The following is a 23240-nucleotide window of genomic DNA, read 5'->3' on the forward strand; positions in this document are numbered from 1 at the left end:
AGGTGACTGGTGACGTGTGGTGGGTGGAGGCAGGTGAGGCAGAGCCTCCCCACCGGAGACCTTTGAGAAGCGCCGCCACCTTGGGAGGCACCCACCCCCACGCACATGGCCTTCCCCCTCACCACATGTTGCGTGTGGGGGGTGGGTGCCTCCCAAGGTGGCGGCGCTTCTCAAAGGTCTCCGGTGGGGAGGCTCTGCCTCACCTGCCTCCTCACATCCCTGGGGGTGACAACAGCAGCCCCCACCCCAGCCTGGCTGTGGGTGGCAGGCAGGCAGGCAGGCCTGAGAGGGCCCCCAAACAGCAGCTCCAGCCACCGCCAGGCCAGGCCCCCCCAGGGGGCTGCTTCAGAGGTGAGGGAGGCCCCAGCAGCCTCTCCTGGGCCTCCCCAGCCAGGCCTCCTCCCCCCCAGGAGGCTGAAGGGTCAGCAGATACGTGTCTGGCGTTCACACGTGCAGGCTCTCCCCAGGGCGGGGCAGCTCCCCCTGCCCTGCTGGAGCGCTGCGTGAGCAGGAGGGGGAGACGCGTGACGCGGGAGGGCGGGGCCTCCTGGCCGCCATCTTTCCCACCCAGGCGGCACAAGACCATAGAGTGGGGGAGCTACGCAGAGGGTCGGCAGAAGCGCTTCCGGTTTGGACTTCCGCGAGAGGGTCGTGGCCATAGAGGTAGGAAGCCTAGAGCGTCCCTTCCTTCCTAACCGTTGTGTTTGTCGGGTTGCGCAAGCGCCGGGTTCGGGGGAGGGGCTTACGATCCATGAAACCGGAAGGGGGAGCTGGGGGGGTCGTCCGCACCGGAAGCGGTGTCGCGGTGCTGAGGTGGGAGGGCCCGACGCTGAGGGCGACCACCTGGGACGCCCCTGGTCTCCTCGGGGCCCCTTCCCAGAGGGGCAGGCGGGGGGCGCGGGCTGAGCAGCTTCCCGCCGTGGGGCGGAGGGTGTTCTCTGCAGGCGGCCTTTCCTGCGAAGGGGGGGAGGCGGGGGCGCTGCGGCCCACACGCACTGCTGCCGCGGGGCTGGCTGGCTGGCTGGCTGGCTGGCGGCTGCTCGGTGGGGGCAGCACCGCGGCGAGGTCCCTGCCCCGTCAGCCACTCCGTGTGCGGAGTGAAAGGTGCGCGCTGTGCGGGCGCTGTGACCGCCAGAGCCCTCCGCCAGGTGTCTCTGAGCGGCCCTCGCCTGAGCCCCACAGCCCTGCTTGTCATCACGGTGTCCCTGCAGAGTCGGGCCAGAGCCCCGCGCTTTTTGTGAGCCCGGACGAGCCCCTTCCAGTGCCTCCGTTGGGCGAGAGAGACCTGCCCTCCTGCGGCCCAATGAAGCGCCTTCCGCCCCAGGAGGACAAGCGAGGCAGGGTCCTCTGCCGGGAAGAGAGCGACAAGGCGGCTGTGACCAGCGCTGTGCAGTGATGCTTGCGCTCCGGCCGTTCACGCACGTTCAGGCTGCCGCTACACTGGCAGCTTTGCCAGCAGCCGGTGAGCTTAGATCAGGGTGTCACATCTGTTTCATACAACGGGCCGAATAGCATTCAGATGCCTGCTGACGCTCGGAAGTGAGGTCTTTAAGCAGGACGTATCCAGAAGTAAGCACTTTTCCCCCCTCAGGAACCCATTAGCTGCAAATGGCAGAAGAGAACGTGTGCAAATCTTGATTATATCTTCAAGATGTGGGAGAGTCCAAAAGGCCACCCTTTCAGCAGTGACGCCTCAGCAGAACTCCACAGCTGACAGTGGTGCTGAGAGAGCCCGACACCCCTGGCCTAGATCATCGACGGCATCCGTGTTCAGCATCCAGTTCTCCAATCAGATGGATGTCACCAAAAGGGTTGCCCAGCAGTGTTTGGCCTGCTCCAAATGTGAGACTTCTCTGAAGTCACATTTCATATAGCAGCATTCCGAGCAGAGGTGCTCATTTTGCTAGCTGCCCAGCAGCTCCCTTCTGAAGGTGGTGCCACCCTGCCATCCCGCACACGTGTTGGTCCCAGCGCAGCTCAGTATTCTCATAGCTGCTGCATTAGGTCCTTAACCAGCTGGCCCTGGAGCTCTCCCAGCCAAACTTGATTAAATCCAGAGGACTGGATGTTGTCCTCACACTTTGCCCTGCCCCTGCTCTTTGCAAATGTACTTCCCTGTTATTTCCATCACTTCACAAGAGGGTGCTATCCTCCTTGCTCCTGTCGGGTCCTGCTGGCATTCGGTGCAAGGGAGGACTGGCCCCAGATCATGCATGAAGTGCCTTGGAGTTTGCTGGTGTCGATGGGGGTTAGAGTCACTATAGCCTGTCTCCTCCCCCACCCACAGATGGCCTTCCCAGGGGAAGCAACCTTTTCAGGGAGGGCTGGCTGAAACCCTCAGCTGTTGCCCACCAGCCCTCCTCGGCTGTTGCTTGGTTTGGAGATTGCTGGCTGAAGACCATGAGGGGTCTGTTGGCTGCTGCCTCTGCCCCGGGCCTGTATCCAGCACCTCCATTTCCTTGACAGTGGAGGCTCTGACTGCCTCCACGTGCTGCCTCTGTTTCTGTCACCTCTGGCTGCAAACGGAGTGGTCAGAGTTGGGGTTTCCCCACTGGGCCAGCACTTTCCGATAATGTGAACCCTAAAGATCGATTGTCACAGAAACACAAAGCAACTCTCTTGCTCTGCGTGATCCACCTTTGCTGCCGCCGCCTACTATTTCTTAGTGCCATGAGCTCTACTCAGAGAACTTAGGATTTGGTGTGATGCTCACAGGAGATGAAGGGGGGATTAACGAATGAATATTTTGTTAAAAATATTTTGAAGCAGTACATGTATGATTACACACACACACACACACACACACACACACACACACAGTATCTGTATGTATCCTTAAAAATAATTGTACGTGTTTAAAGTCACATGCAAAACTGCTCCTAGGAGTTGTGTTGGCTGGGTCTGGGGATGGCATAGGCTCTAGCCCAGGGCTTTTCAAACTGGGGCGTCATGATGCCCCAGCCTGCGGGCCCTGACCCCTGCCCCCTTAAGGGGCGGGGGCAGCCTGAAGGCAGGGAGGGGGGGCTGCAGGGGCTTGGGTACACGTTCTCCAGGGGGCAGCCTCCCGGGGGTGCGGGGAGCCCGGCACGACCTGCAGCAGGGCTCCCCGCAGCAGTGAAAGTAGATGCGGAGTGATTGCATCCTGGGGATCGCGCCGCTGCCTCCCCCCTCCTGCCCACGCAAGAACTTAGTGGCCCTGAACCACTGCTCTAGCCAATAGGTGCCTCCTTCCACAGTTCATTATTTCCCCCCGCAAATTTGCTCCTGAACAAAAAAATGTCAGTTGCTTTGGAGGGAAGCAATGATCATAACAAAGCACTTTCACCATTCTTAAAATGTCACTGTCGACTGCATTCTCAGAATTTATAAAACAGGTTAAGATTAGATAAGTGAGGCTCAAGGTGGAGTTTGCTGAAGAACTGTGCTTTCAGGAAACTTGAAGTTGATGCAAAGAGTGGCATGAAGCCTGAAAATGAGCTAAGGTGTGGTGGAGAGAGTGAGAGAGGCCAAGCTCTCTGCTATTGTTTGCTGGCCAGTGCAGCCTTCCTTCCCTGCCCTTTCCATGTTGTCCTCACCCTTTAGTTTCAATAATTTTTGTGTTTCCATTTCAGGCTTCCATACTTGAGCAACAAGAGATTATTTAGAGGTGACGCATCTGTCTTGTGTCTGTGTGTTGTGCCTGGAGCCTGGGTGGCTCAAGGATTTGGGACATCCCACCACCCAAGACCCCTGGCGAGCCACTAACAACCAATGTGAGCAGAGCTAGAGCCTGCACTGTGGTGGCAGCAGGTAAGTGCCCCCTGATGTGGGGCTATAAAAGCGCAATCTGGTCATCTGACTTGGGAAGAGGTGAGAGGACGCGCAAGCGTTGCTTTGCTTGCAGAAGCTCCCAGCTTCAGCCTGGCAGCAGCCGCAGCAACATCCCCTGGTAGGCTGGGGAAGAGAGGCTCTGCTGTGCCTTGATGGTGCTGAGTTGGGTGGTCCAGCAGCCTGACTTGGTATAAGGCAGCTTCCCATGTGTATTCTTTGGCCCAAGAGAATTGGATGTCTTTAGCCCAAGAAGGGCGGAAGAGCCAGTCTCTTTGCACTGCCTTTTAAGGAACCTGCATTCCACAGTACAGCAAAGTGATCCCTGTTGAGCAAGGCATTCATGAGGAGCCTCTTGGATCTGCAGTTGCCACTGGCCCTCTGGACAGACTAGTGGGAGCTGCATTCACATGTTCAGTTGCAGTTCCTGGACTCTCATTTTATGTGAGTGTGGGAAATGCTAGGCGCAAGAAGAGCCCCGCTGGGTCATGCCCAAGGGGGCCCAGCACCCTGTTCCCACAGTAGCCCACAGGCTGCCCAGCGAAGATGCCCACAAGGAGGAGAAAAAAGCATCTTCTTCCTGCTGCGGCTCCCTGTAGCGCTACTTGGAAGCAGAATGCTGCTGGATCTGGAGGTGGTGCCCTGCCTTTACGGCGGGAGCTGCTGAGCCAGCACCACATCTCATGGGAGGGAATTCCCAAACACATTTTGCATTACATGGTGAAGGATCTTCACTTTTGTCTGCCCTAAAGCTCCCACCCGGCAGTTTCAATGGATGACCTGCTCCTGGTCTTGTGGGAGAGGGAGGAGAGTGTCTGCCTGCCTGTTGTTTCTACACCAGGTGTATTTTGATAGGTCTCAATCACATTTCCCTTGAATTGCCTATTTTCCAAGCTAAAAAGCCCCACCTCTCATCAGGAAGGGGCTCCAGCCCTCTGATCGCGTTGGGTGCTCTGCTCTCTCCTGCATTTTTCCAGCTCTGTCGTATCCTCCTGGAGAGGTGGTGACGGCAGCTGAACACAGGACTCCACATGTGGCCATGCTGTTGTTTGACTCGGGGCAGCGTCATATTCTCTCTTAAAGCCATTTCTGCCCAATGGTGCATATACAAAACAGGGATCAAATGTGTACACCTATGGGCTGGACAGAAATGGGTTAATGACCCCAGCATGGCCTTTGCTTCCTGCACTGCTGCTGCAAGCTGGGTCCACACCATCTACCACAACAGGTGGACAGGATGGAACTGAACCCCAGAGCCTGGAGGAGAAGTAAGTTGTACCTCCCCATCTCATGCTTGTTAACTCTCCCTGTGGTGTTTTGGTTTTACAAACCTTCACCTATGAGCAGCACAACAGGATCAGTAGCTTCCGTACAAACACCCAGTGTGCATTTGAATGGCAGAGGCTGGATCCAGAAGAGCGCGGGAGAGAGGGAACGTGGCTGGAAGCAGAGGGGGAACAGCGACATTTCTCTGAAGCCAAGGGGGGCACGGGGGAACCAGAGGAGAGAGAGGAATCCACAGGAGTCTCACTGCCTTCCACTGCACAGATGTCCATAGGGTCTTGAATTCAGGGTCCTGTGGCTAGGGTCAGAGTATGCACTGCTCAGGGCTTAATTCAGGCATCCTCGATGACACCAGAGCCATCACTGGAGGGTCGCAGCACTGCCTGGGGAGAGGCACCACCAGAGTTGGGGGCTGCTGCCCTCTGGTGGCAGCTAGCCTGCAGTGAGGCTTTAGAGCAGTACCTTATTTCCAAAGGATTTTGTTTCACATCAGCCTTACGTAGCCGTGCATGTTATCCTTGATGGCTGGGAAAAACCAGGGATAGCAAGAGCAGAAGCAGCTTGTTCTCGAGACCAGTCAGCTGTGAGAATCGGGAAGCAGGGCTTGGCCAGCTCAACAGCCAAGGTCAGGCTTCTGTCTCTTTGGAGCAGTGGTTCCCAACCTTTACAAGCCCACAGGCCACTGAGGCAAAAATTGGAATCATTGTCGTCCAAAGCAGTCCGCATCCCCTGCACACAAAAAATACAATCCAGAGAAGATTTATTGGAGATTTATGAGATGTTTTATTTACGGAGAAGTTTTGTGGGTTGCTGCTTTTGTTGCCGGCTGTGGCTGCACGCTGTTCATTCTCCATCCTCTCCGGTGGCCCGGGGGAAGCTCTCGCTCGGCGAGATGCTGGAAGTGATTGAAGACAATCTTTTTTTTCCTCTGAGATCTTGCAGACCGCTTCTCAGGGTCTCATGGACCACCTGTTGGGACCACAGGTTGGGAACCAGTGCTTGGGAGGGACTGACCCTGTTGGTGTGCTGGGCTGTGTTTGCAGCTCAGAGGCAGGTGGTGGCGGCAGGAGGTGACTGCTTGGGAAGTGCCTGCCTCCTGCTGAAGGCGCACGTGCCTCAGGGTTGCCTGTGTGGGCTCTGGCTCTTGGCATCCTGCACGCGCATGTGGAGCAGCGTCCTCCCCTCTTCCCATCCTGGCCTGGAGTTCTGTGGGGGAGGGTGATTTTCCTGTGTTGCTCAGTCAAGCTTTTTTGAGTATCTCCCCTCCACAGAGGAGAGCAACTGTTCCAGTAGGAAGAGTCGAGGAGCGGCTGCAGGGACAGCGCTACCCCAGCCTGTTCCCATTTCCTCAGCCCCTCACTAACGTCCCCACACTAGGCTCTGTTTCTGGGTCGCACTAGAGCAGGGCTTTTCCATGTTTCTTTGGTAAGTGCCGCTTGCGATGCTGCAGCTATGCAGAATGCTCTCCACAGTTCGCGCTGTGTCGTCTCTCCCTGCACCGTGCATCTTGCTCATTGAGGCACCATCACTACTCCCAGCGGGGTCCGCCCAGGCTGGGCTACAGGGCTTAGTGCCACCTGCATCCCAGGAAGTACCCTTGGCCAAAAAGCCCTGGGCTAGAGAGTGACTGAACGTTGGGAACGGGCTGATAAGTTATTATGGCAGGCAGCGTGTGGGCTTGCATGTTGCACAGTCCTGGGGTGCGGCCTCCCAGGTGAGAGCTGGGCCACCCTCTGATTTGCAGAGGGCCACTTTTGGCCCTCATCCCAACAGCGCCCCTGCCCGCTTCACCAGGGGAATGGATTGCAACCATCGTTCACTGGCAGGAGAGAAAGTTATGGAGGAAGAGGTGCTGGCCCCTCAGGAAACAAAGAAGCATCCCTGCCTCGGATTCTTGGTCATTCTGCACCGTGTGACAGAGAATGAGAAGCGGCTTGTGCAGCGTCATCAATGTGAGGCACTGTCTCAGTTTGGATGTCTTGTGACAAAGAGGGATTGTCTCGCGTGTGCATTACGCAGATTCAGTGTCAGCCAGGGAGGGCGGGACACGCCTGGGTCTCCCTTGGGATCAGTGGGGTTTATTGACTTGGGTTGATTGCATCGTGCTTTGTGTGTCTGCAGATCGAGACCCAGAGTGGCAAAATGGCTGCCTTGTGCCAGGCAGTGAGGATGGGGACTCAGGCTGTGTGTCCTTGGCCTTGTGCTCTTCTTTAGGTTTTGAACGCTGTTGGTGGAGCTTCTTGCGTGGGTGACCCACTGGACTACCTCTGAGGTCAGCATGCGGCTGGTGTGTAGGAAGGACCCTTCTCGCCGAGAGCTGTTTCGGTTTGCAGTGCTTTGCAGAGGCATCACACTCCTGCTCCAGGCAAGTCCCCAGTAGCAGGCCCTGGCAGTTGTAACGTGATGGAAACATAACCCATCTGTGAACAGAGCGGGGCAGTCCATCATCTGCATCGGAAGAGCCATTTCAGTTCAGTTTGTATGTTTTGGTCATTAGCCGTGGCAGAGTCCATATGTTGTGTCCAGTCATTTAAGCTGTTTACAAACTAAAATGTTCATTTGTCTGGACATTAGCCCCAAACCTGAAATGTAAGCGAGGTTTCTTCCTTGCTAGAGCCAGAATGCTGCTCTCTGAGTAACTGCCATACCCCTGCTGGCAAGAGGGAAGTCAGGTGTTTGTAGATTCAGCCAGTTTTCCTAATTAAAAAAACAAATTATCCTAGTGGATAATTTTGACCCTGAGCAGCAGCTCATGCAAGAGGGTGAGCAGGTCTGCTGCAGCTCTGGATGTTCCAGCTGCACCCAACAAAGAGACAGGGCAGAGTTACCCATCCCTACATGGAGGCTGACTGGAAGGAGGCAACACTAGATCGGTAACGCAGGCAGAGATGCAGCAGGTAGCCTCCTTTGTGGATGAGTAGCTTGGAGAGGCAGAAAAATTGCTCCATGTCTTGGATTTGGCTGGAGATGATGAAGAAAACTGGTACACACTCTGGGATGCAGAGGAACACAAAGCCAACTGCACAAGCGGTGACAGGACATCGACACATTGATGTTTAAATGCCACATATTTGCTGCTGCAACCAGGGAGCCCTGAAAAGGGTGCCTCCTAAGCATCTTGTGAAGGTTCTGCACCAGCATCTCCTCATAAACTCCAGCCACACTCAAGTCCTGAGCCTGGACTGGCGCTCTGAGGCCTGAGGGAATGTCACTTCCAGTTGTTCTTCCACGGAGGCAACAGGACAGCCGGCTAGCAAGGAGCAGTGGGAGATGAATTGACAGTCTCCAGACCCAGCCTGGCGCTGACCAGCACCAAGGATAAAATAGAGTCCCGGCCTGGGGGAGGGCTGGGCAGTCTTGTATCAGGACATCACCCTCGTGAGCCTGGGTCAGAGCGAAAAGGGAATGAGACAGGGCATAAGACCCAGTGCAAGGCCAGCTGCAGAAGTGTGGGCTGTGGCACTGGGTCTTCTCAGAGGCACACTGAGGAGCCTGGCAGCAGCTGCTGCTAAATCCAGCCAAGCCGGGACCCCTTAACCAGCAGCTGCTTCCGAGCTTGCTGCCCCAGGTGTGAAGGCCACAGCTCACTCCCTCGCTGCCTGGGGTCCTGTGGCACACTGCTGTGGAGCATGGAACCTGTGTCTTCGCAGGTTATGGTGCTCTCAGAAAGGGAGAAAGAAACACCTCGATCCTTGTATAAACCCCTCTCGTGCCCCCTCATCCTTTAGGATTGCTCCAGGGCTTTGCGAAGCCCAGGGTGCTGTTACTGAGCATGTAGACTAGCTCAGGAGCACCCCTGGCTGAGTGAGTCAGCAGCCACAAGGGACCCTGCCTCGGATCCCTGATGGAGGGCCACAGGTTAGACAGGCAGGATCTAGCACTGGAAAGTGTGCTGAATAAATGGTGGTGTTCATCCCCAGGCAGATTGCCAGCCACAGATGCCCCTTTTGGTCCCTCGCAATTTGGGCTGGATATATGCCAGCCTCTTCCAGACCAGAGGGGCTGTGTCCTCCAGCCCACAATGGTGGACACATTTTGTTACAAAAAGTATTTCTTGAATTTAATGTCCTTAGATGCAGTGGCTCTATCCTTTGTATTCTGGTGGCCGCACATCATCAGTTTGATGGCGCCAAGGAAACCCCGCATGTGTTGACGTTGGAAGTTCTTCAGTCTTTTCGGCCAGTGCAGTGATTTTCACTTGGTAGATAATCCTGAAGTGCATTTTTCTGCCAGCTGATTGATAAGCTGTCCACAGCAGACCGCCTGTGAGCACTGCTGGGCTGGCTTCTCTGGCACTCCTGGGCTTCAGCATACATGAGAGCAGCTGTATGAAGTGGCTACAAGAGGGAGCTTTTCACTGGGAAAGTGGCAGAAACCTGCCGTGACTGACGAGCTGGTATTTTCCTGCTGGTTCTCTACAGTTCCACCTGGCTTCCCTTATGCCTGCTATACCTAAATTCTGATTTGTGACCCAGCATTTGCCCCCAAAAAATCTGTATATTTTATCCTTTTGAATGATGTTTGCCTGTGTCTTTTTCTCCACAGCCTTTTACTCTCTTTGACCTGCTGTCACTCATTTCCCAATTGCACCCTTCTTCCTTCTAAATGACCCATAACATTTCCACCCTAATCTCCAAGGGATGCTTTGGCCCCAACCAGCTCCTGCTCAGCTCGTCAGCTTTCCCCCCAGGTGTCAGTTTAAAAGCTGCTCTGCCACTTCTTTGATCTTTCTGGAAGGGGGGGGGGGCTTCTTCACACAGCATACAATTAGCCTGTGAAATGAGCTGCCACGAGATGTGATGATGCCCCCTCTAGTTTAGATGGCTGGGCAAGGGGAGTAGACACAGTCACGGTGTGGAAGCCACATGCAATGGCCAGCTTTGGGCACGGATGCCAGGTGCAAGGAAGCAGGTGTGTCCTGATTCTGATGTTTCCAGAGGCCTTGGGTGGCCACTGTGGGAGGCCTGGGCTTTGGGCCTGATCCAGAAGACTGGCTGTCCCCTCCTCCTGCTGTTGTTGTGACACTTGTTGAGTTGCCATTTCCTCCTTTTTCAGGCCCTTTTCAACCTCCTGGTCCCAGATCATGCTGCAGATGCTTTCTCCCCACCCCGGCTGTCTGAGGCCGGCTTCTGTGATGCGATCCTGGAAAGGCTCCTGGGAGGCCTGTCGCGGTGGGATGCAGAACACTTCCTGTTCATAGCCGAGCACGGATATGTGTACGAGCACAACTGGGCCTTTTTCCCACTGTTCCCCCTGAGCCTGAGAGCAGCGGCAGACACAGTGCTGTGGCCCTTGCAAGGCCTCCTGTGTCTCCGGAGTCGCCTGCTCCTTTCCGCGGCTCTGCTGAACACCTTGTTCTCTGTCCTGGCGACTGGGGCTCTCTACGAGCTCAGCTGCGCAGTCTTGCGGTGCGGTAGGCGGGCCTTCCTCGCAGCCCTCCTTTTCTGCCTCACCCCTGCCAACGTCTTCATGGCAGCTGCTTATTCAGAAAGCATGTTTGCCCTTTTAGTGTTTGGTGCCCTCTGGCAGCTGGAGAAGGGGCGGTGCTGGACCAGCAGCCTTCTGTTCTCCACTGCCACTGGTGTGCGTTCCAATGGGCTGATCAATTCTGGCTTCCTCATCTATTCCCAGACAAAACACTTTGCTTCCCAACTCCAGGCAGAGGCAGGCACTGGGGCAAAGCCTCGCCACACTGCGTGGCAGACTCTCGGCTTGGCGGCTTCCCTGCTGGTGATGTCCTCCTCTGTCTTCCTGCCTTTCGCTTTGTTTCAGTTCTGGGCCTACCTCAGGTTCTGCAGCCCAAGTGGCAGCCCTGTTGTGCCAGGGCCACTGTTGCAGCTGGCTGTGCGTAAAGGATATCGTGTCACAGCTTTGGAAGGCGTGGAGCCACCGTGGTGCTCCTGGAACTTTCCTGTGGTCTACACCTATATTCAAGATGTATACTGGAATGTAGGCTTCCTCAGATACTTCACACTCAAACAGATACCCAACTTCCTACTAGCTGCACCTGTGATCATGCTGAGCTCTTGGGCAGCCGGATGGTACATCCGTGCAAATGCCTGGCACTGCCTGACACTCGGCCTGGTGAGAAGGAAGACTACAGGAGCCAAGGGAGAAGCCTCTGGCAAGCCAGTCGCCGGGTTTTGCTCTCCTGACGTGTTTGTTTACGTTGTCCATGCCACAGCCCTCTTGGTGTTTGGGACCTTCTGCATGCATGTACAGGTGAGTCTTGTGGAAAGGGCTGTCATGAGGTGGCAGCTTGAAGGTGTGTGAAGAGGGGAAAGGGCTCTTCTGTCAGAGCACAGGTGCATCTTGCCCAGTGTGCCAGTCCTGCTAAGCTGCCAGTTCTGAACCCAGCTTCCAAGAGCTGCTCCACACACTAGACAGCTCTTTCAGAAGGAAGCACCCTACTGAGGGTGTGATTAGGATCTGTGACTCCATATTAACAAGTTGACTTAGGGCTCAATCCTATCTGACTTTCCAGCACCGGTGCAGCTGCAGTGCAGCCCTGAGGCAAGGGAGCCTTGTGGAGGCCTCCATAACTACCCTCCCACCACAAGATTGGCGCACACCCCATTGGCACGACTACACCAGGGCTGGGAAGTTGGATAGGATTTGGCCCTTAGTAAGCACCTAGTAAGTACTGTAGCACCCAGCAGGGAGTGGCAAACTGGCACATGACAACTACTTGTAATCTGGGTGGAATGGAAAACCCACACTCTGGCTGACTATGTTCCAAGTGTGCTTCCAGACGTCACATTCTTTTTTGAAGGGTCTCGTTGTGGGCTGCTCAATAATGTTCATTTTCTTCTTCTTAAAAAAAACAAAAAACAGGTTCTTACAAGACTGCTGAGTTCCTCCTCCCCAGCCCTTTATTGGTTCTTTGCTGAGCTGCTTCACGACCACGAGCCTCTCCTGCAGAACAGGGGCCTATCTATGTGGGATGGGGCACCCCACTCTGCGGAGCCCTCCTTGGGCAACTGCAGAAGTAGAAACCCGGTGCTGCTGCTCCTGGGTCACTGGCAAGAGACTGGGACCCTCACCAAGTGCATCCTGGGATATGTTCTCTCCTATTGGCTGCTGGGACTGGTCCTTCATTGTAATTTCTTCCCTTGGACATGAGTGTTTCTGAGAAGCTCTGTGAGTTGCTCGTCTTTCTAATGGGAACAAAATGGCCAACCGTCTTGCAGCTTGACACTGTTCTGGAGCCAAGCAGTTCCCGAGGCCTTCTGTGAATGCGTGGAGCAGACATGGACTGGGTATGGATGGTTGCTACCGATGCTTCCTGTGTTGTGGGAAAGCATGACGTTAAGACCTGTCACCATCAAAAAATGCAAAAAACACGTGAAAAGCCAAAGCAACTTGGTCGAATATATTAAAAAGGCAGTTTGTGTTGTCCACCTGTCCATCTTGCTCTGTTACGACTGAGAAACAGGACTCGGGGCTATGCCATGGAGGCAAAGAGCTGGGGCTGTGCAGGGAGGATCAGACTTCCAAGGAGCGGGATCCTGGGCAAGGAGCAGGCTGGGTCCCTCCCTGAGTGGTGTTCCAGTGGGCACTTTCTTCTGCCCCAGGACCAGAACAGATGCTCACTTGGGATTTGTCCCAGGGTGGTTTTCCCACTGAAAACACAAACATTCAGAGTAGGGAGTTCTCCAGCTGAGGGGAGTCCCTGTCCAGCCCCACTCTTGCCTGTGTCACCTGCGGTGTGGAGATGCACGTCTGCTATAGAGAACCCAATGAACTCCTGTCCAGCATTACTTGAACCAGATGGGAAAGACGAGTCGCAGTACTTGTAGGGTGATGGGCTGAGTGGAGCAAACAAGTTGAACTTTGAACAAGGCAGAGCTGCTGCTGGCTGGGAGACCTGAGGCCCAGGCCATAGAGTGCCAGCCCCTGTTGCAGGGAGTGGCATCCCGCTTGAGGGAGCTGCTTCACTGCACGGGAGTGCTCTGGGACCTTCCTGTGCACCGGAGTGCCCCAGGTTTGCTGTGGCCAGGGTGCTTTTGCCCAGCTTAGCCTGGTGTGCCAGCTGTCCTCTTTCCGAGTCAGTAAGACCTGGCCGGCTCATGTGCAGAATGGTGCAGGTGTGTATGTTGGCATGCAGTTGGCGTGCTTGTGTAAATAGATGGTTGCTCAAGGGTCTTTTTTCCAGGGAGGTGCAGTAGTTGGGGGGCAGGTGAGGCACAGCCTCCCCACTGGAGTCCCTCGGAAAGCACCGCCACCATGGGAGGAGCCCAAGGGTTGAGAGTGCTTGCGCTCCTCCCACAGTGGCGGCGCTTTCGAGGGACTCAGTGGGGAGGCTCTGCCTCACCTGCCCCACCCACCGCACCTCCCTGCCTTTTATCTGCTTATGATTACTCATGAGCAGGCAGGTGACAGTATTTCTTCCCGGACCTCCCTTTGGGAAGGCCGCTGAGCCCGGGTGGGTCGCGTAAGGCAGCGGGTCCTGGTGCGGGCACGGGGAGGGGCGTGGCTGCGCCCAGGGGAGGCAGGGCCGGCGCTGCCTCCGCCCCGCGGTCTCCTCCCCGCCCTCGGAGGCGGCGGCGCCCGGAGCGGAGGCCATGAAGGAGCGCGAGTACCGGCAGCTGCCCCCGGGCACGCCGGCCGCCCCTCCGCCCGCGCCCGCCGCCTCCTCCCCGCCCGGGCGCCCGCGGCGCAAGTGGGAGGCCTTCCCGGGCAGGAACCGCTTCTTCTGCGGGGGGCGCCTGATGCTGGCCGGGCAGAGCGGCGTCTTCCTGCTCACGCTCGGCCTCATCCTGGCCACCAGCGGCCTCTTCTTCGCCTTCGAGTGAGTCGCGGGCGGGCGGGGGCGGCGTGGGGAGCGCGGCACCCCCAGCCTGCACGTCTACTCGGAAGCAAGTCCCGCGGGAGCCGAGGGGCTTGCTCCCAGGAAAGCGGGCAGCCCGAGAGCCTGATCCAGGCGCATCTGCTCGGGAGCCAGAGCCACTGCCCCCAGTGGGGCTTCTCCGCCCGGCCGGCCGGCTGGTGGCCGGGCCGGGCCCTCGCAGGGAGCAGAAGGGCTTTTGTGCCTGGGATCCGTCGCTGCAGTGGCGTAGCGGAGGGGGGCAGAGTGCTAAGTTTTGCAGGGAGCCTCACCACCGTGTGCAGGGACCCCTCCCCCAGAGCCATTCTGGGCATACGCCCTTCTGCTCCCACTGCCCCAGGTGGCTCCAAAGGGCTGCCCACACGCTGCGGTGACGCTCCCTGCAAGACTTAGTCCTTTGACCCCCTCTTAGCTACGCTGCCGCCTTGTGTGCAAGACCCCGTCCAGCCTCCCACTTCTGGGAGGCTGGAAACTCTCCTCCCTGCCAGAGCAGCTTTCAGCCTCCATCCGCCAACCTTGGCTAAGACTTAAAGGGCACAATCCTGGGTGTGTCTACTCAGAAGTAAGTCCCATTGCATTCAGTGGGATTGCAGCCTTCCTCTGAGGCAGGTTAGGGGCACATCCTTCTGCCCTTGTCAAAGGAAAAGCCAGGGACTGCTGGAGGAGCTGGTGCTGGTGCTGATCTGCTTGGGGTTTCACACCTGAATGGGGGAGACTCGCCAGGTGCCTCTCCATCCTCTCTTAAGTAGTTATTGGGGAGTATCTGGGCAGTTCCCTTGTCTGAGTTGGAGCCCGTGTGGATATCAAGAGTCAAATCCTTGGTAAACAACTGCATTTCCCAGCAGCCCAGGCCCACCAAAGCCTCTGGCCAGTGTGTCTGGCTCAACTTGGCTTTGGTGGCTATTGAACCTTGGCTTTTTAGCAGCCTGGCCATCGGGTGCAGGGCTGGCCATTTCTGAGCTCAGACCTAGAAAGGAGCAGCACCTGCCCGTCATTCAGTGTTGGAGTGGGCATTTCATCATCTGCTGTAAATCAAGGCTCTAGATATGTTTGAACTGCTGGCCCACTTTATCCTGCACCACTCCATGGCCAGCGTGGGACATGCAAAGCCAGCTGGCCACCATACTCTGGTTGCTTGCCATTGATGTTCAGCTGCTTGCAGAAGCAGGTATTGCATACCCTCAGCCTTGCAGTCTTCTCAGACACTGGTGGCGTCAGGGGGCTTGGGGGTGTTTTGTCTCCTTCTGCCTGACTCCAAGAAGCCCTGTGTTGGCTTTGTTGCTGGGTGTTTTGTCCGCAGCCAGGGAGAACGACCAAGGGCTCTGTTGGCAGGGCTTCCTTTCAGGTAAGTGTACAGTAGGCCTTCTAGGAGAGAGCAGAGTTTACACTGAGCTTCTCGTCTCCCCCTTGCCTCCCCCCCAGTATCTAGGGTTGGCACCTTTTCAGCTGGCCTCTGTAGCTGTGCCACGATGTGGAGACACCAACAAGCAAGAGGATTTCTCTCCATGCCGTTTGACACTTTATCTCATGATTTCTGCCGACGAAGGCACAAAGAGTAGCCCTAGCTGTTTGTTCATGGTTGGTTGGCAGTCCTGCTGGGGCTCCTGTCACAAACTGCCTTGGTGCCAGCTCATTCCCTGCACCTCCCACAGCTTCTCCACCAGATGGTACCATCCCTTGCGAATCTCTCTTTCTGAACCGAAATAGTTCCGCTTCCCTGGCTCCCACTCCTTTGCTGAAATCGCTTCCCTGCCCACCCTTCTCCTTTCAACAAAGAAATCCATGGCAACATGCTAAGTTCTTCTGAGACAGCTACCCCCTCCCCCAGAGATGTGGCTCTCACCTTGAGCCCTGAATCAGGCTTAAAATACAGGTGGCCCTTCTGGATCCAGATGGAACTCCTGTTCTTCTGAAAATCTGATTTGGACACTTTCAGCTGTCATAGCATCGTAGAGCTGGAAAGGACCTTCAAGGCCATCAGGTCACCCCCTCCCCCCATAAGCAGGAAAATTCTCTTTTGAGCATCTCCCAAAAGTGACGAAGAGCTCGAGGGAGGGATGTCTTACCACTTCCCGGGCAGTCACTTTCATTGTTGAACTGCTCTTATCTTTAAAAATGTCTTTCTGCTATCCAGCCAGAATCTTCTCTCTTGCTGCATCACACTGCTGTCTCATGTTCACCTTGTGATCCACTGCAACACCAGGATCCTTTTCACATGTTGTACTGCCGAGCCCCTTCTGCACCTATGCCTTTGATTTGATTTACCTAAGTGCAAGACTTTGTCCCTGTGGAACTTCAATGGGTTTGTTTCAACCCTGTATTCTATTCTGTCAGGATCTTCCTGAGAGCTTCTGCTATCTTCTGCAGTGTTAGCTATTCCTCCCAGTTTAGTGTCATCTGCAAATGCGATAAGGATTGCTTTTATCTCTTCATTCAAGTAATTGATAAAGTTGTTGGAGAACCGTATCCAAGACAGAGACCTTGAACCAGAGGGGTACTCCACTCGAAGCTGTTCTCCAGGTTGATGAGGAGTCCTTGATTACCACTCCTTGTGTACAGTTATCCAACAAATTGTGCATCCATCTAGAAGTTGCATTGTCTAGCTCAGGGCTTCCCAATGTGTGGGTCACAACCCACTGGTGGGTCACGACCCCATGCGTCGTGGGTCATCAGTTGGGCCCTCCTACCTGCTTGCTTCTGGTTGGCTCCCAATCGGAGCCACTCCAGAAACATTGGGAGGGCCTGGAGATCTGTCCCAGTCACACATGGGCAGTGACCCACTGTATTGGCATCCACAAGACTCTAAATGGAAGCATCTGGAAGTGACTTCCAGCTTCTGGGTGCAACTTCCATGTAAATTCTTTCATTGCACAGGTCTCTTCCTGTCATGGCTTCTAGACAAGTTCTAGCTGTGTCCTCTTTATGAACTCACCTGTTTCCTTAGTGCGGCAAAGTGTGAAAACCTGCACCTCCAGCCCTCTGACTGTCTTATCCAATTGGGCAACCAGCTTGCACTTGTTATGTGTTTTATCCTCAATACCTGCAGGCAAGAAAGAAAACATTGCATACACTTTGTGTGTTACCATTGTGGAAGCCTCCCCATCCATCTGCCAGGCTTCTGATATAGCCTCAAACCTGGACACAGCCACGGTCTCAGTAGTAGTTTATCTCCCAGCAGTTCACTGATGACCTCTGTGAGGGTGACGAGCTGCCGGAGCCCCTTCTTGTTCAGAGTGAGCTCTTCAGTCTTAACAATTCCTGCCTTCAGCAGGCCTGCTGGGAGATATGCAAATCAACTGCTCCTCTCCCAGACATTGCTGGTGCATGCTGACTTTCATGTTCCACCATCTAGCTCGAAGCAGTGCGTGGAAGCTAAGGGTTATACGTGCAAGGGTTATATTCAGCGTGGAAGCTGAAGCCTTCAAGGGTGAGTTGCAGAGCAAAGGGAAAACTGCTATGTAATTTCTGGGGAGGGGCATCAGGCCAGGCTAGCTCCAACCGAGCAACCAGCTGGGTCTTCCAAGTCTCGGTGGCCTGGTCTGATGGACAGGTCTCGACTGTGCCCACCCTGCCTGGGTGGCCTTTGACAAGCAGCTGCTCCTCATCTCATTTCTCTGGCAGCGCCACTGAATCATCACGCCCAACTTCGCAAGCCCTACAAGGATGTGCCTGATAGTCTTCTGTTAGTTTAAAATGCTGTGTAGGATTTTAGTAGAACAGATATTTAATAGAATAGAAATAGAAGGTGGCTGTCTCTGTATCACCAAAGCACCTGTGCAGAAAGGGAGTGCGAGGGTGGCTGTTGTTGCTCTCGGGGCCAAGGTGGAGTGTCTGGAAAATGTGCTGCTTCCTGGGCAAATGGGGGCTTTTTTTAAAGCGTGCGGTTTTTCTGTCTGTCTTTCCAGCTGCCCCTTCCTGGCTCACAACCTGACCCTGGCCATCCCTGTCATTGCGGGCGTCCTCTTCTTCTTTGTCATCAGCTCTCTGCTGCAGACAAGCTTCAGGGACCCTGGGATCCTGCCGAGAGCCACTCCCAGTGAAGCTGCAGACCTGGAGAAGTGGATTGGTGAGCCTCCTTGTCTCTGGCAAATGGTTACTCTGGTTTATCTGATGTCGTCCTAACTCTTTGCTTGGGCCTCTCTGCTTCTGGGATTGTAGTGACTTAGAGAGAAGTCAGGCAGGGCTGCTCCCAGGTCTGAGCCAGGAGATTCCCCTGGTGGAGCCCCATTTTGTCATTGAGCCACAGGGCCACCCTTTGGGCGATGGCGCCCACTGTTCTCTGCCTGTCAGAGCTGGATCGCCACTTACTGGCATAAACAGGAGAGGGGTGGCACCTGTTCAGGCTGTGGCAGCCTCCTGGCAGGGATCAGGAACCTGACTGTTCCCTTGGCACAGGGGCCTTTTCTACCCCAAAGCTCTTTCTCAAGCCTGGACTCTAGCAAGATTTCTTTGGCACGAGGAGTCAGTGGAAGACCTAAAGTCTTGCAAAGACAGAGGGACTTGGGGAGGGTGGATTTGTCACCCAAGAAGCTGAGCCCTGAAATGGTCAAGCCGTCTTCCCCGTGTGCTCTCCTGACATTCCTGGTTTCCTGTGGGTCACATGACAGCTCCTGGCTTCCTGTTGATAACTCAGGTTTGCTCAACAAGAGACCGTTTTTGGTTCTGTTCCTCAACAGTGTTGCAAAAGCCGGGCTGCTCTTGTTGCGGCTTCTGCAAATCAAGTCGCTTTTGGTTTGTAGTTGTGGTTCTGTTATCAGATGCCCAGGTCTGAGCTGAGCAGGGGAGGGTGCGATGGATTAAGCAAGAGGAGAAATGTAAGTCTCTGGTTCAAGCATTTCCCTGCACTTCTGCAGAGCAGGTTAGAGCAGAGTCTGGTCCAGTCTGTGTGTTGAACAGGGAACTTCTCCTTTAGGTTGGCCTTGATATCAGGAACTGCTTCAGGTGGACAATGGATCTTCCATTCTTCAGGGACTGCTTGCAGGGATCATGAAATTATCTTCCAAAAGGCTAGTTAGATGTTCTCTCCCTTCTTTGTTCAGCACCCAGGGAGGAGGCAGCGCCTAGCAACAGGCCTCAAAATCAGGGCTTGCAAATAACCACCAACTTTTCACTTCTGGCAAGTAGGAATCACCTTTGGGTGACTAGGAAGAGAAAACTTTGTCCTTCTGGGGTTTTTTTGCCAGGCGGGACTAACTCTTGATATATGTGAGCAGACTGATGGTTGTGAGTTTCTTAGGAGATCAGAATGATTGTGAACACTTGTGAGGCTCTCACACTTGAAGGCCCTCAGGGGAGCAAGATTCTGTTGTTTGTGCTTCTGGTCTCCACTGTTGCCTTGAATGTTTTTTCCCCAGGAATGCTTAGAAGTTGGAGATAAGGAATAGCTTATGCAGACGTTTGTGGGGGCTGAAATGTGGCTTCTTTGTCAACCTACTTGGTTCTCTTTCTGCTACTGAGCCTTTGTGACCAAAGCTGCACATTCCTCCTGCCTTCCATCCACTGATTCTGCACCTGCTTTTGCAGGAAGCCTAAATGGCTCTCCGACAGACCACAGTTGACTTTTGTGCACTAAGGCCTGAGACAGTCTGTTCTGCACATAGTTGGCTGCCTGCATGTCTGCTTCTCAAATTGAACTGGACTGTGGCTTAAAGGATGCTTTGGGGCTATCTAGAGCAGGAGTGTCAAATGTATAAGTCCCGCAGGCCAGGTTCAGCCCCTGGAAGCCCTTTATTCGGCCTGCTGGCTCTCCCAGCACCACCGTCAGCTTCTCTCAGCTGCTGAGCTGTGTTGAGGTGTCACTGCTGAAAGGGAAGCCCACATGATAATTGGGCTTTCCCTTATCTTGAAAATATGATTAGGAGTTGCATATTTTCTGTCATTTGCAGCTGGTGAATTCCTAACTGAGGGGGGAAAAGAGCTTAATTCTGGTCATGGCCTGCTTAATGACATCACTTCCTGCTTGATGATGTCATTTTTGGCTCTCAGCAGGCATCATTATTGCTATTGTATGAAATAGATTTGACACCCTGGATGTAGAGAAGGGAAAGGAGAAGAAGAGGAAGGAAACAAACACATTGGACAAAACTGTCATTTGGTAGCATTTGGGAGGTTGGATGCTGCTTGAAGTCTGAGCCCACCAGCTCAAGTGTGTTGTACGTGGTGCCTGGTGATACGTGCCCTCTCTTTTTGGCCCATTTTTCCTTGTACCTCCAGCAAGGGAGAACCACTGCACGAGGCTGGCTGTGCCAGGGCCAGGCAGTCAGCAAGTGCTTCCTCGTGTCTGGTCTAATTGACTGATCCGTAGTGTCAACCCATTGGCTCTGGTCCTGCCCTCAGGAACCACAGAGAGCAGATCCACCCCTTCTTCTGCATCCCTGCCCTTTGGCTACTTGGTGGTCAGATTGTCAGGTTCCTTCCATTGGAACATCCTCCTGACTTTTGGGATGACTTTGCCTTTGCAGACAGCCTTGGCACCTCCACTTATCGCCCGCCTGCCCGCACTATGGAAGTGGTGATCAACAACTACACGGTGAAGCTGAAATACTGCTACACTTGCAAAATGTTCCGCCCTCCAAGGACATCCCACTGCAGCGTCTGCGACAACTGTGTAGGTGAGTTCCAGGGGCGCACCCCCTGCCCACTTGGGCCTATGGGGTGGGGGTGGAGGGGGACAAGCTCTCAGAGGGCTCCTGGGAGAATCCCCTTGAGTGCCAGAAGACTTGGGGCAGCCTCCGTGTTCTCTGTGAGGCTCCAGGTGTTGATCAGCAAGCCTCAAGGCCACTGCAGTCCCACAGCAGCCCATGCTGGGATGGAGGGTGGTCAGCTGGGAGGGTGTCATGGGTCCCCATTATCTGGCCTGGTGGGTTCCCCCTCTGAGGTTGTCCTCCCCTCCTGCCCATGGTATGCAAGTAGGGTTGCTTAAAGTTATACCACAAAATAGGGGGCTGTGCCCCAATGCCAGAAACGGAGATCTGGTTTCCACTGCACATGTTTTATCTGTCTTGCTTGAGCACCTTCTCACATAGACAGCCATGGTGCAGGGCCCAAATTAATGCTGATTCATCCAGTGGATGTGCAGCTGACCTTTGAAATGTCTGGGGGAGACGTCAGTGAGGACATGGCAGGGAACCCGCCTTTAGTGCCCCCCCACATCGAAATGCACTGGGGCAAAGCTGTTGCTCAGTGTGATATGGCTCAGAGATCTGGGGCAGGGGGAACTCCGCAGTGTGGGTGATTCTCCAGAAGAAATTGCAAAGAGGGTGGTTCCCCCACCATCGCAGACAGCCGGCTGCGCGCATGGAGCAGAGGCTGGATTCCTGCCTGTCGGTGTCAAGATCCATAAGTCTTTGTTTCTGTTTTGGAAGAGACGTTGGGATCCCACCAGCGATGGTGCTGGTGCCTTTTTTCCAGAGGTGATACAGGGTTTCACGGCCAGTGTGGCAGTGCCGAGGCCTGAAGTTCCCCCTCGCTCTCTGTCTCCCAGCAGCTCATTCTGCAGGAGTCTCAGCTGCACCTCCATCACCTTTTATGCGGTCAGGGTGCTGATGCAGTTAATGGATCTGATTGGGGTGCCACATTTTTCTGTTCGAGATGGCTCATTTGGAAAAGGGCTGCAGTGGGCCTTGGTGTTTGTGGGAACTTGTATCTTCCCCCAGACGGGCTTCTGCAAAACTCAGGTACTGGATGGAAGCTACTGTCAATTCACGCGGGCCACTCTGGTAATTGTGGCATCAGCCAGGTTGTTGTCGTGTGCCATGTGTTGCAGGGCTAAAAGGAAGTCCCTCCCCCCCATGTAGGATCAGCTGATCTGACCAGGATTGTACCCAAGCTCCCCATACTGTCTTGGTATGTGAAGATTTATATACACTTGGACCTCAGTATCCATGGGGATCTGTTCCTGGATCCCCCACAGATACTGAAACCCACAGATAAACAAATCCGTGGGTCCAGGCCATAGGACCTCTGGATGTGACCAGAGATGTTCTAAGGCCTGCAGAGGCCTCTGTGGGCCTCAGAAAGGCTCCCAAACATGACTGGAGAACATCTCTGGTCACGTCTGGAAACTCGCATCTGGTCCCACTGAGGTTCAGAACCTGCAGTTAGTTAAAACCACAGGTCCCAAGTCCACGGGTAAGAAGGCAGGACCTGTCGTCAGTAAATATAATAAAAATAAAAATCAGGCAAATGTTTAGAATGAGGTGACTGTTAATTATGTGGGTGATTTCTTGGGCCAGTGTTGCACTTTGTGCCGTATTGAGGGTTCCCCCCACCCTAAGTAGAAGGGTCGGGGTCTTGCTCCTGTTGGTGCTTATTTAGATAGTGCCACCAGTGCATCTTTGCAGCAGATGAGGGGCAGTGCTTGCCCTGAGTCTGACAAGAGGCCCTGGGGGTGACAGAGGAAGGGGAGGGGAGTGATGGTTTATGGGTCCCTGGGGAAGAACAGCAGGTCATTTCATGGACACGTTCTTGGGCTCCGTTGCAGCAGAGTGAAGGGCCGAGGGGGTCCTGCTGAAGGCTCCCTGGAAGAGGCAGGATTTGAGGAGGCGTCCCGCAGGCGATCTGGGAGGGAATTGCAGGCGTAAGGGGCAGCAGGGGAGGGAGGGTGGAGCCGTCTGAGGGGGCAGGTGTGGAAAGTGCAGTAGGTGGAAGAGGCAGCTCAGTGGCAGGAGTCTTTCCGCTCTGGGGAGCTTCTGTTCCTAATGGGGTTTGTGAGGTTCTGCTGCAGCCAGTCAGAGGCTGAAGTGGACTTTGGAGAGCATATCCAGACCCGAACAGCAGCTGCAGGCACGCCCAAGCCCCCCTTTCCCTCCAGGATGTGCAGAGGCCTTGGGGAGACATTCCTGCAGTGGAGTCCTGGTGCTTGAGTTTTTCCTTCCCTGAGGCTGGCTGTCTGGTGGGGGGGGGGGGGGGCAGGATGTCTGAGCTTAGCTGAAAGGCACTTCTAGTGAGTAACCCTTCAAGAATCCAGCCTGAGCACAGATTTTCTTTCTGGGCCCGTAACGTGTAGAGTCCTGCAGGTGATGGAGAGCGCAGTCTCCATTATGCTCTGTTGCTAGACAGCAAAGGCGTTTCAGTCAGAATGGGGTGGTACCAGAGTGAGTCCTTCCTTCCTCAGCAGTCTGCTGCCACGTTTAGCATGATTGTGCACAGGAAGAGAGGATTGGGGTCAGGTGTGGGTCTGGGTGGCTGGTCTGTGTCCTCCGATTGGCCACTGTGGGCGCAGGGCACGGATCCAGCGGGGCTTTTCTTGCGTTTCAGAATGGTTGGCACACACCCCTCCCCCGCGGATAGTGCTGTCCTTGTGTGTTGAGGCCTGGTCCTG

At 54.9% G+C, this 23240-nt stretch overlaps 2 protein-coding genes across 11 annotated transcripts in view; both read left to right on the forward strand.

Moving 5' to 3' along the window:
- Positions 1-576: 576 nt before the first annotated feature.
- On the forward strand, positions 577-12489 carry PIGV (phosphatidylinositol glycan anchor biosynthesis class V). 8 transcript variants are annotated; one of them, XM_066638847.1, is made up of 6 exons: positions 759-813; positions 1592-1842; positions 3612-5075; positions 7306-7456; positions 10147-11313; positions 11926-12489. In XM_066638847.1, the coding sequence occupies exons 4-6, from the start codon at positions 7370-7372 to the stop codon at positions 12211-12213; spliced, it is 1542 nt and encodes a 513-aa protein (XP_066494944.1). In that variant the 5' UTR covers positions 759-813; positions 1592-1842; positions 3612-5075; positions 7306-7369; the 3' UTR covers positions 12214-12489. The 8 variants fall into 8 exon arrangements, with proteins under 8 accessions (XP_066494946.1, XP_066494944.1, XP_066494947.1 ...); XM_066638845.1 differs by lacking the exon at positions 759-813 and having other exon boundaries at positions 1037-1842; positions 3612-3789; positions 4785-5075; XM_066638849.1 differs by lacking the exons at positions 759-813; positions 1592-1842 and adding an exon at positions 577-663.
- A 1166-nt stretch (positions 12490-13655) lies between these two features.
- Positions 13656-23240, forward strand: part of ZDHHC18 (zinc finger DHHC-type palmitoyltransferase 18) — a 28773-nt gene continuing 19188 nt past the window's right edge. For 2 of the 3 annotated variants that reach the window (XM_066638853.1, XM_066638854.1), the window contains exons 1-3: positions 13729-13882; positions 17824-17984; positions 20380-20529. In XM_066638853.1, the coding sequence (XP_066494950.1) occupies positions 13803-13882; positions 17824-17984; positions 20380-20529 (391 nt within the window). In that variant the 5' untranslated portion in view covers positions 13729-13802. Of the gene's footprint in view, positions 13883-17823; positions 17985-20379; positions 20530-23240 lie in introns of all 3 variants that reach the window. The other variant, XM_066638852.1, reaches the window with a different exon arrangement.

This window comes from Tiliqua scincoides, chromosome 10 (assembly GCF_035046505.1).
Source record: "Tiliqua scincoides isolate rTilSci1 chromosome 10, rTilSci1.hap2, whole genome shotgun sequence".
Classification (NCBI taxonomy): Eukaryota; Metazoa; Chordata; class Lepidosauria; order Squamata; family Scincidae; genus Tiliqua; species Tiliqua scincoides.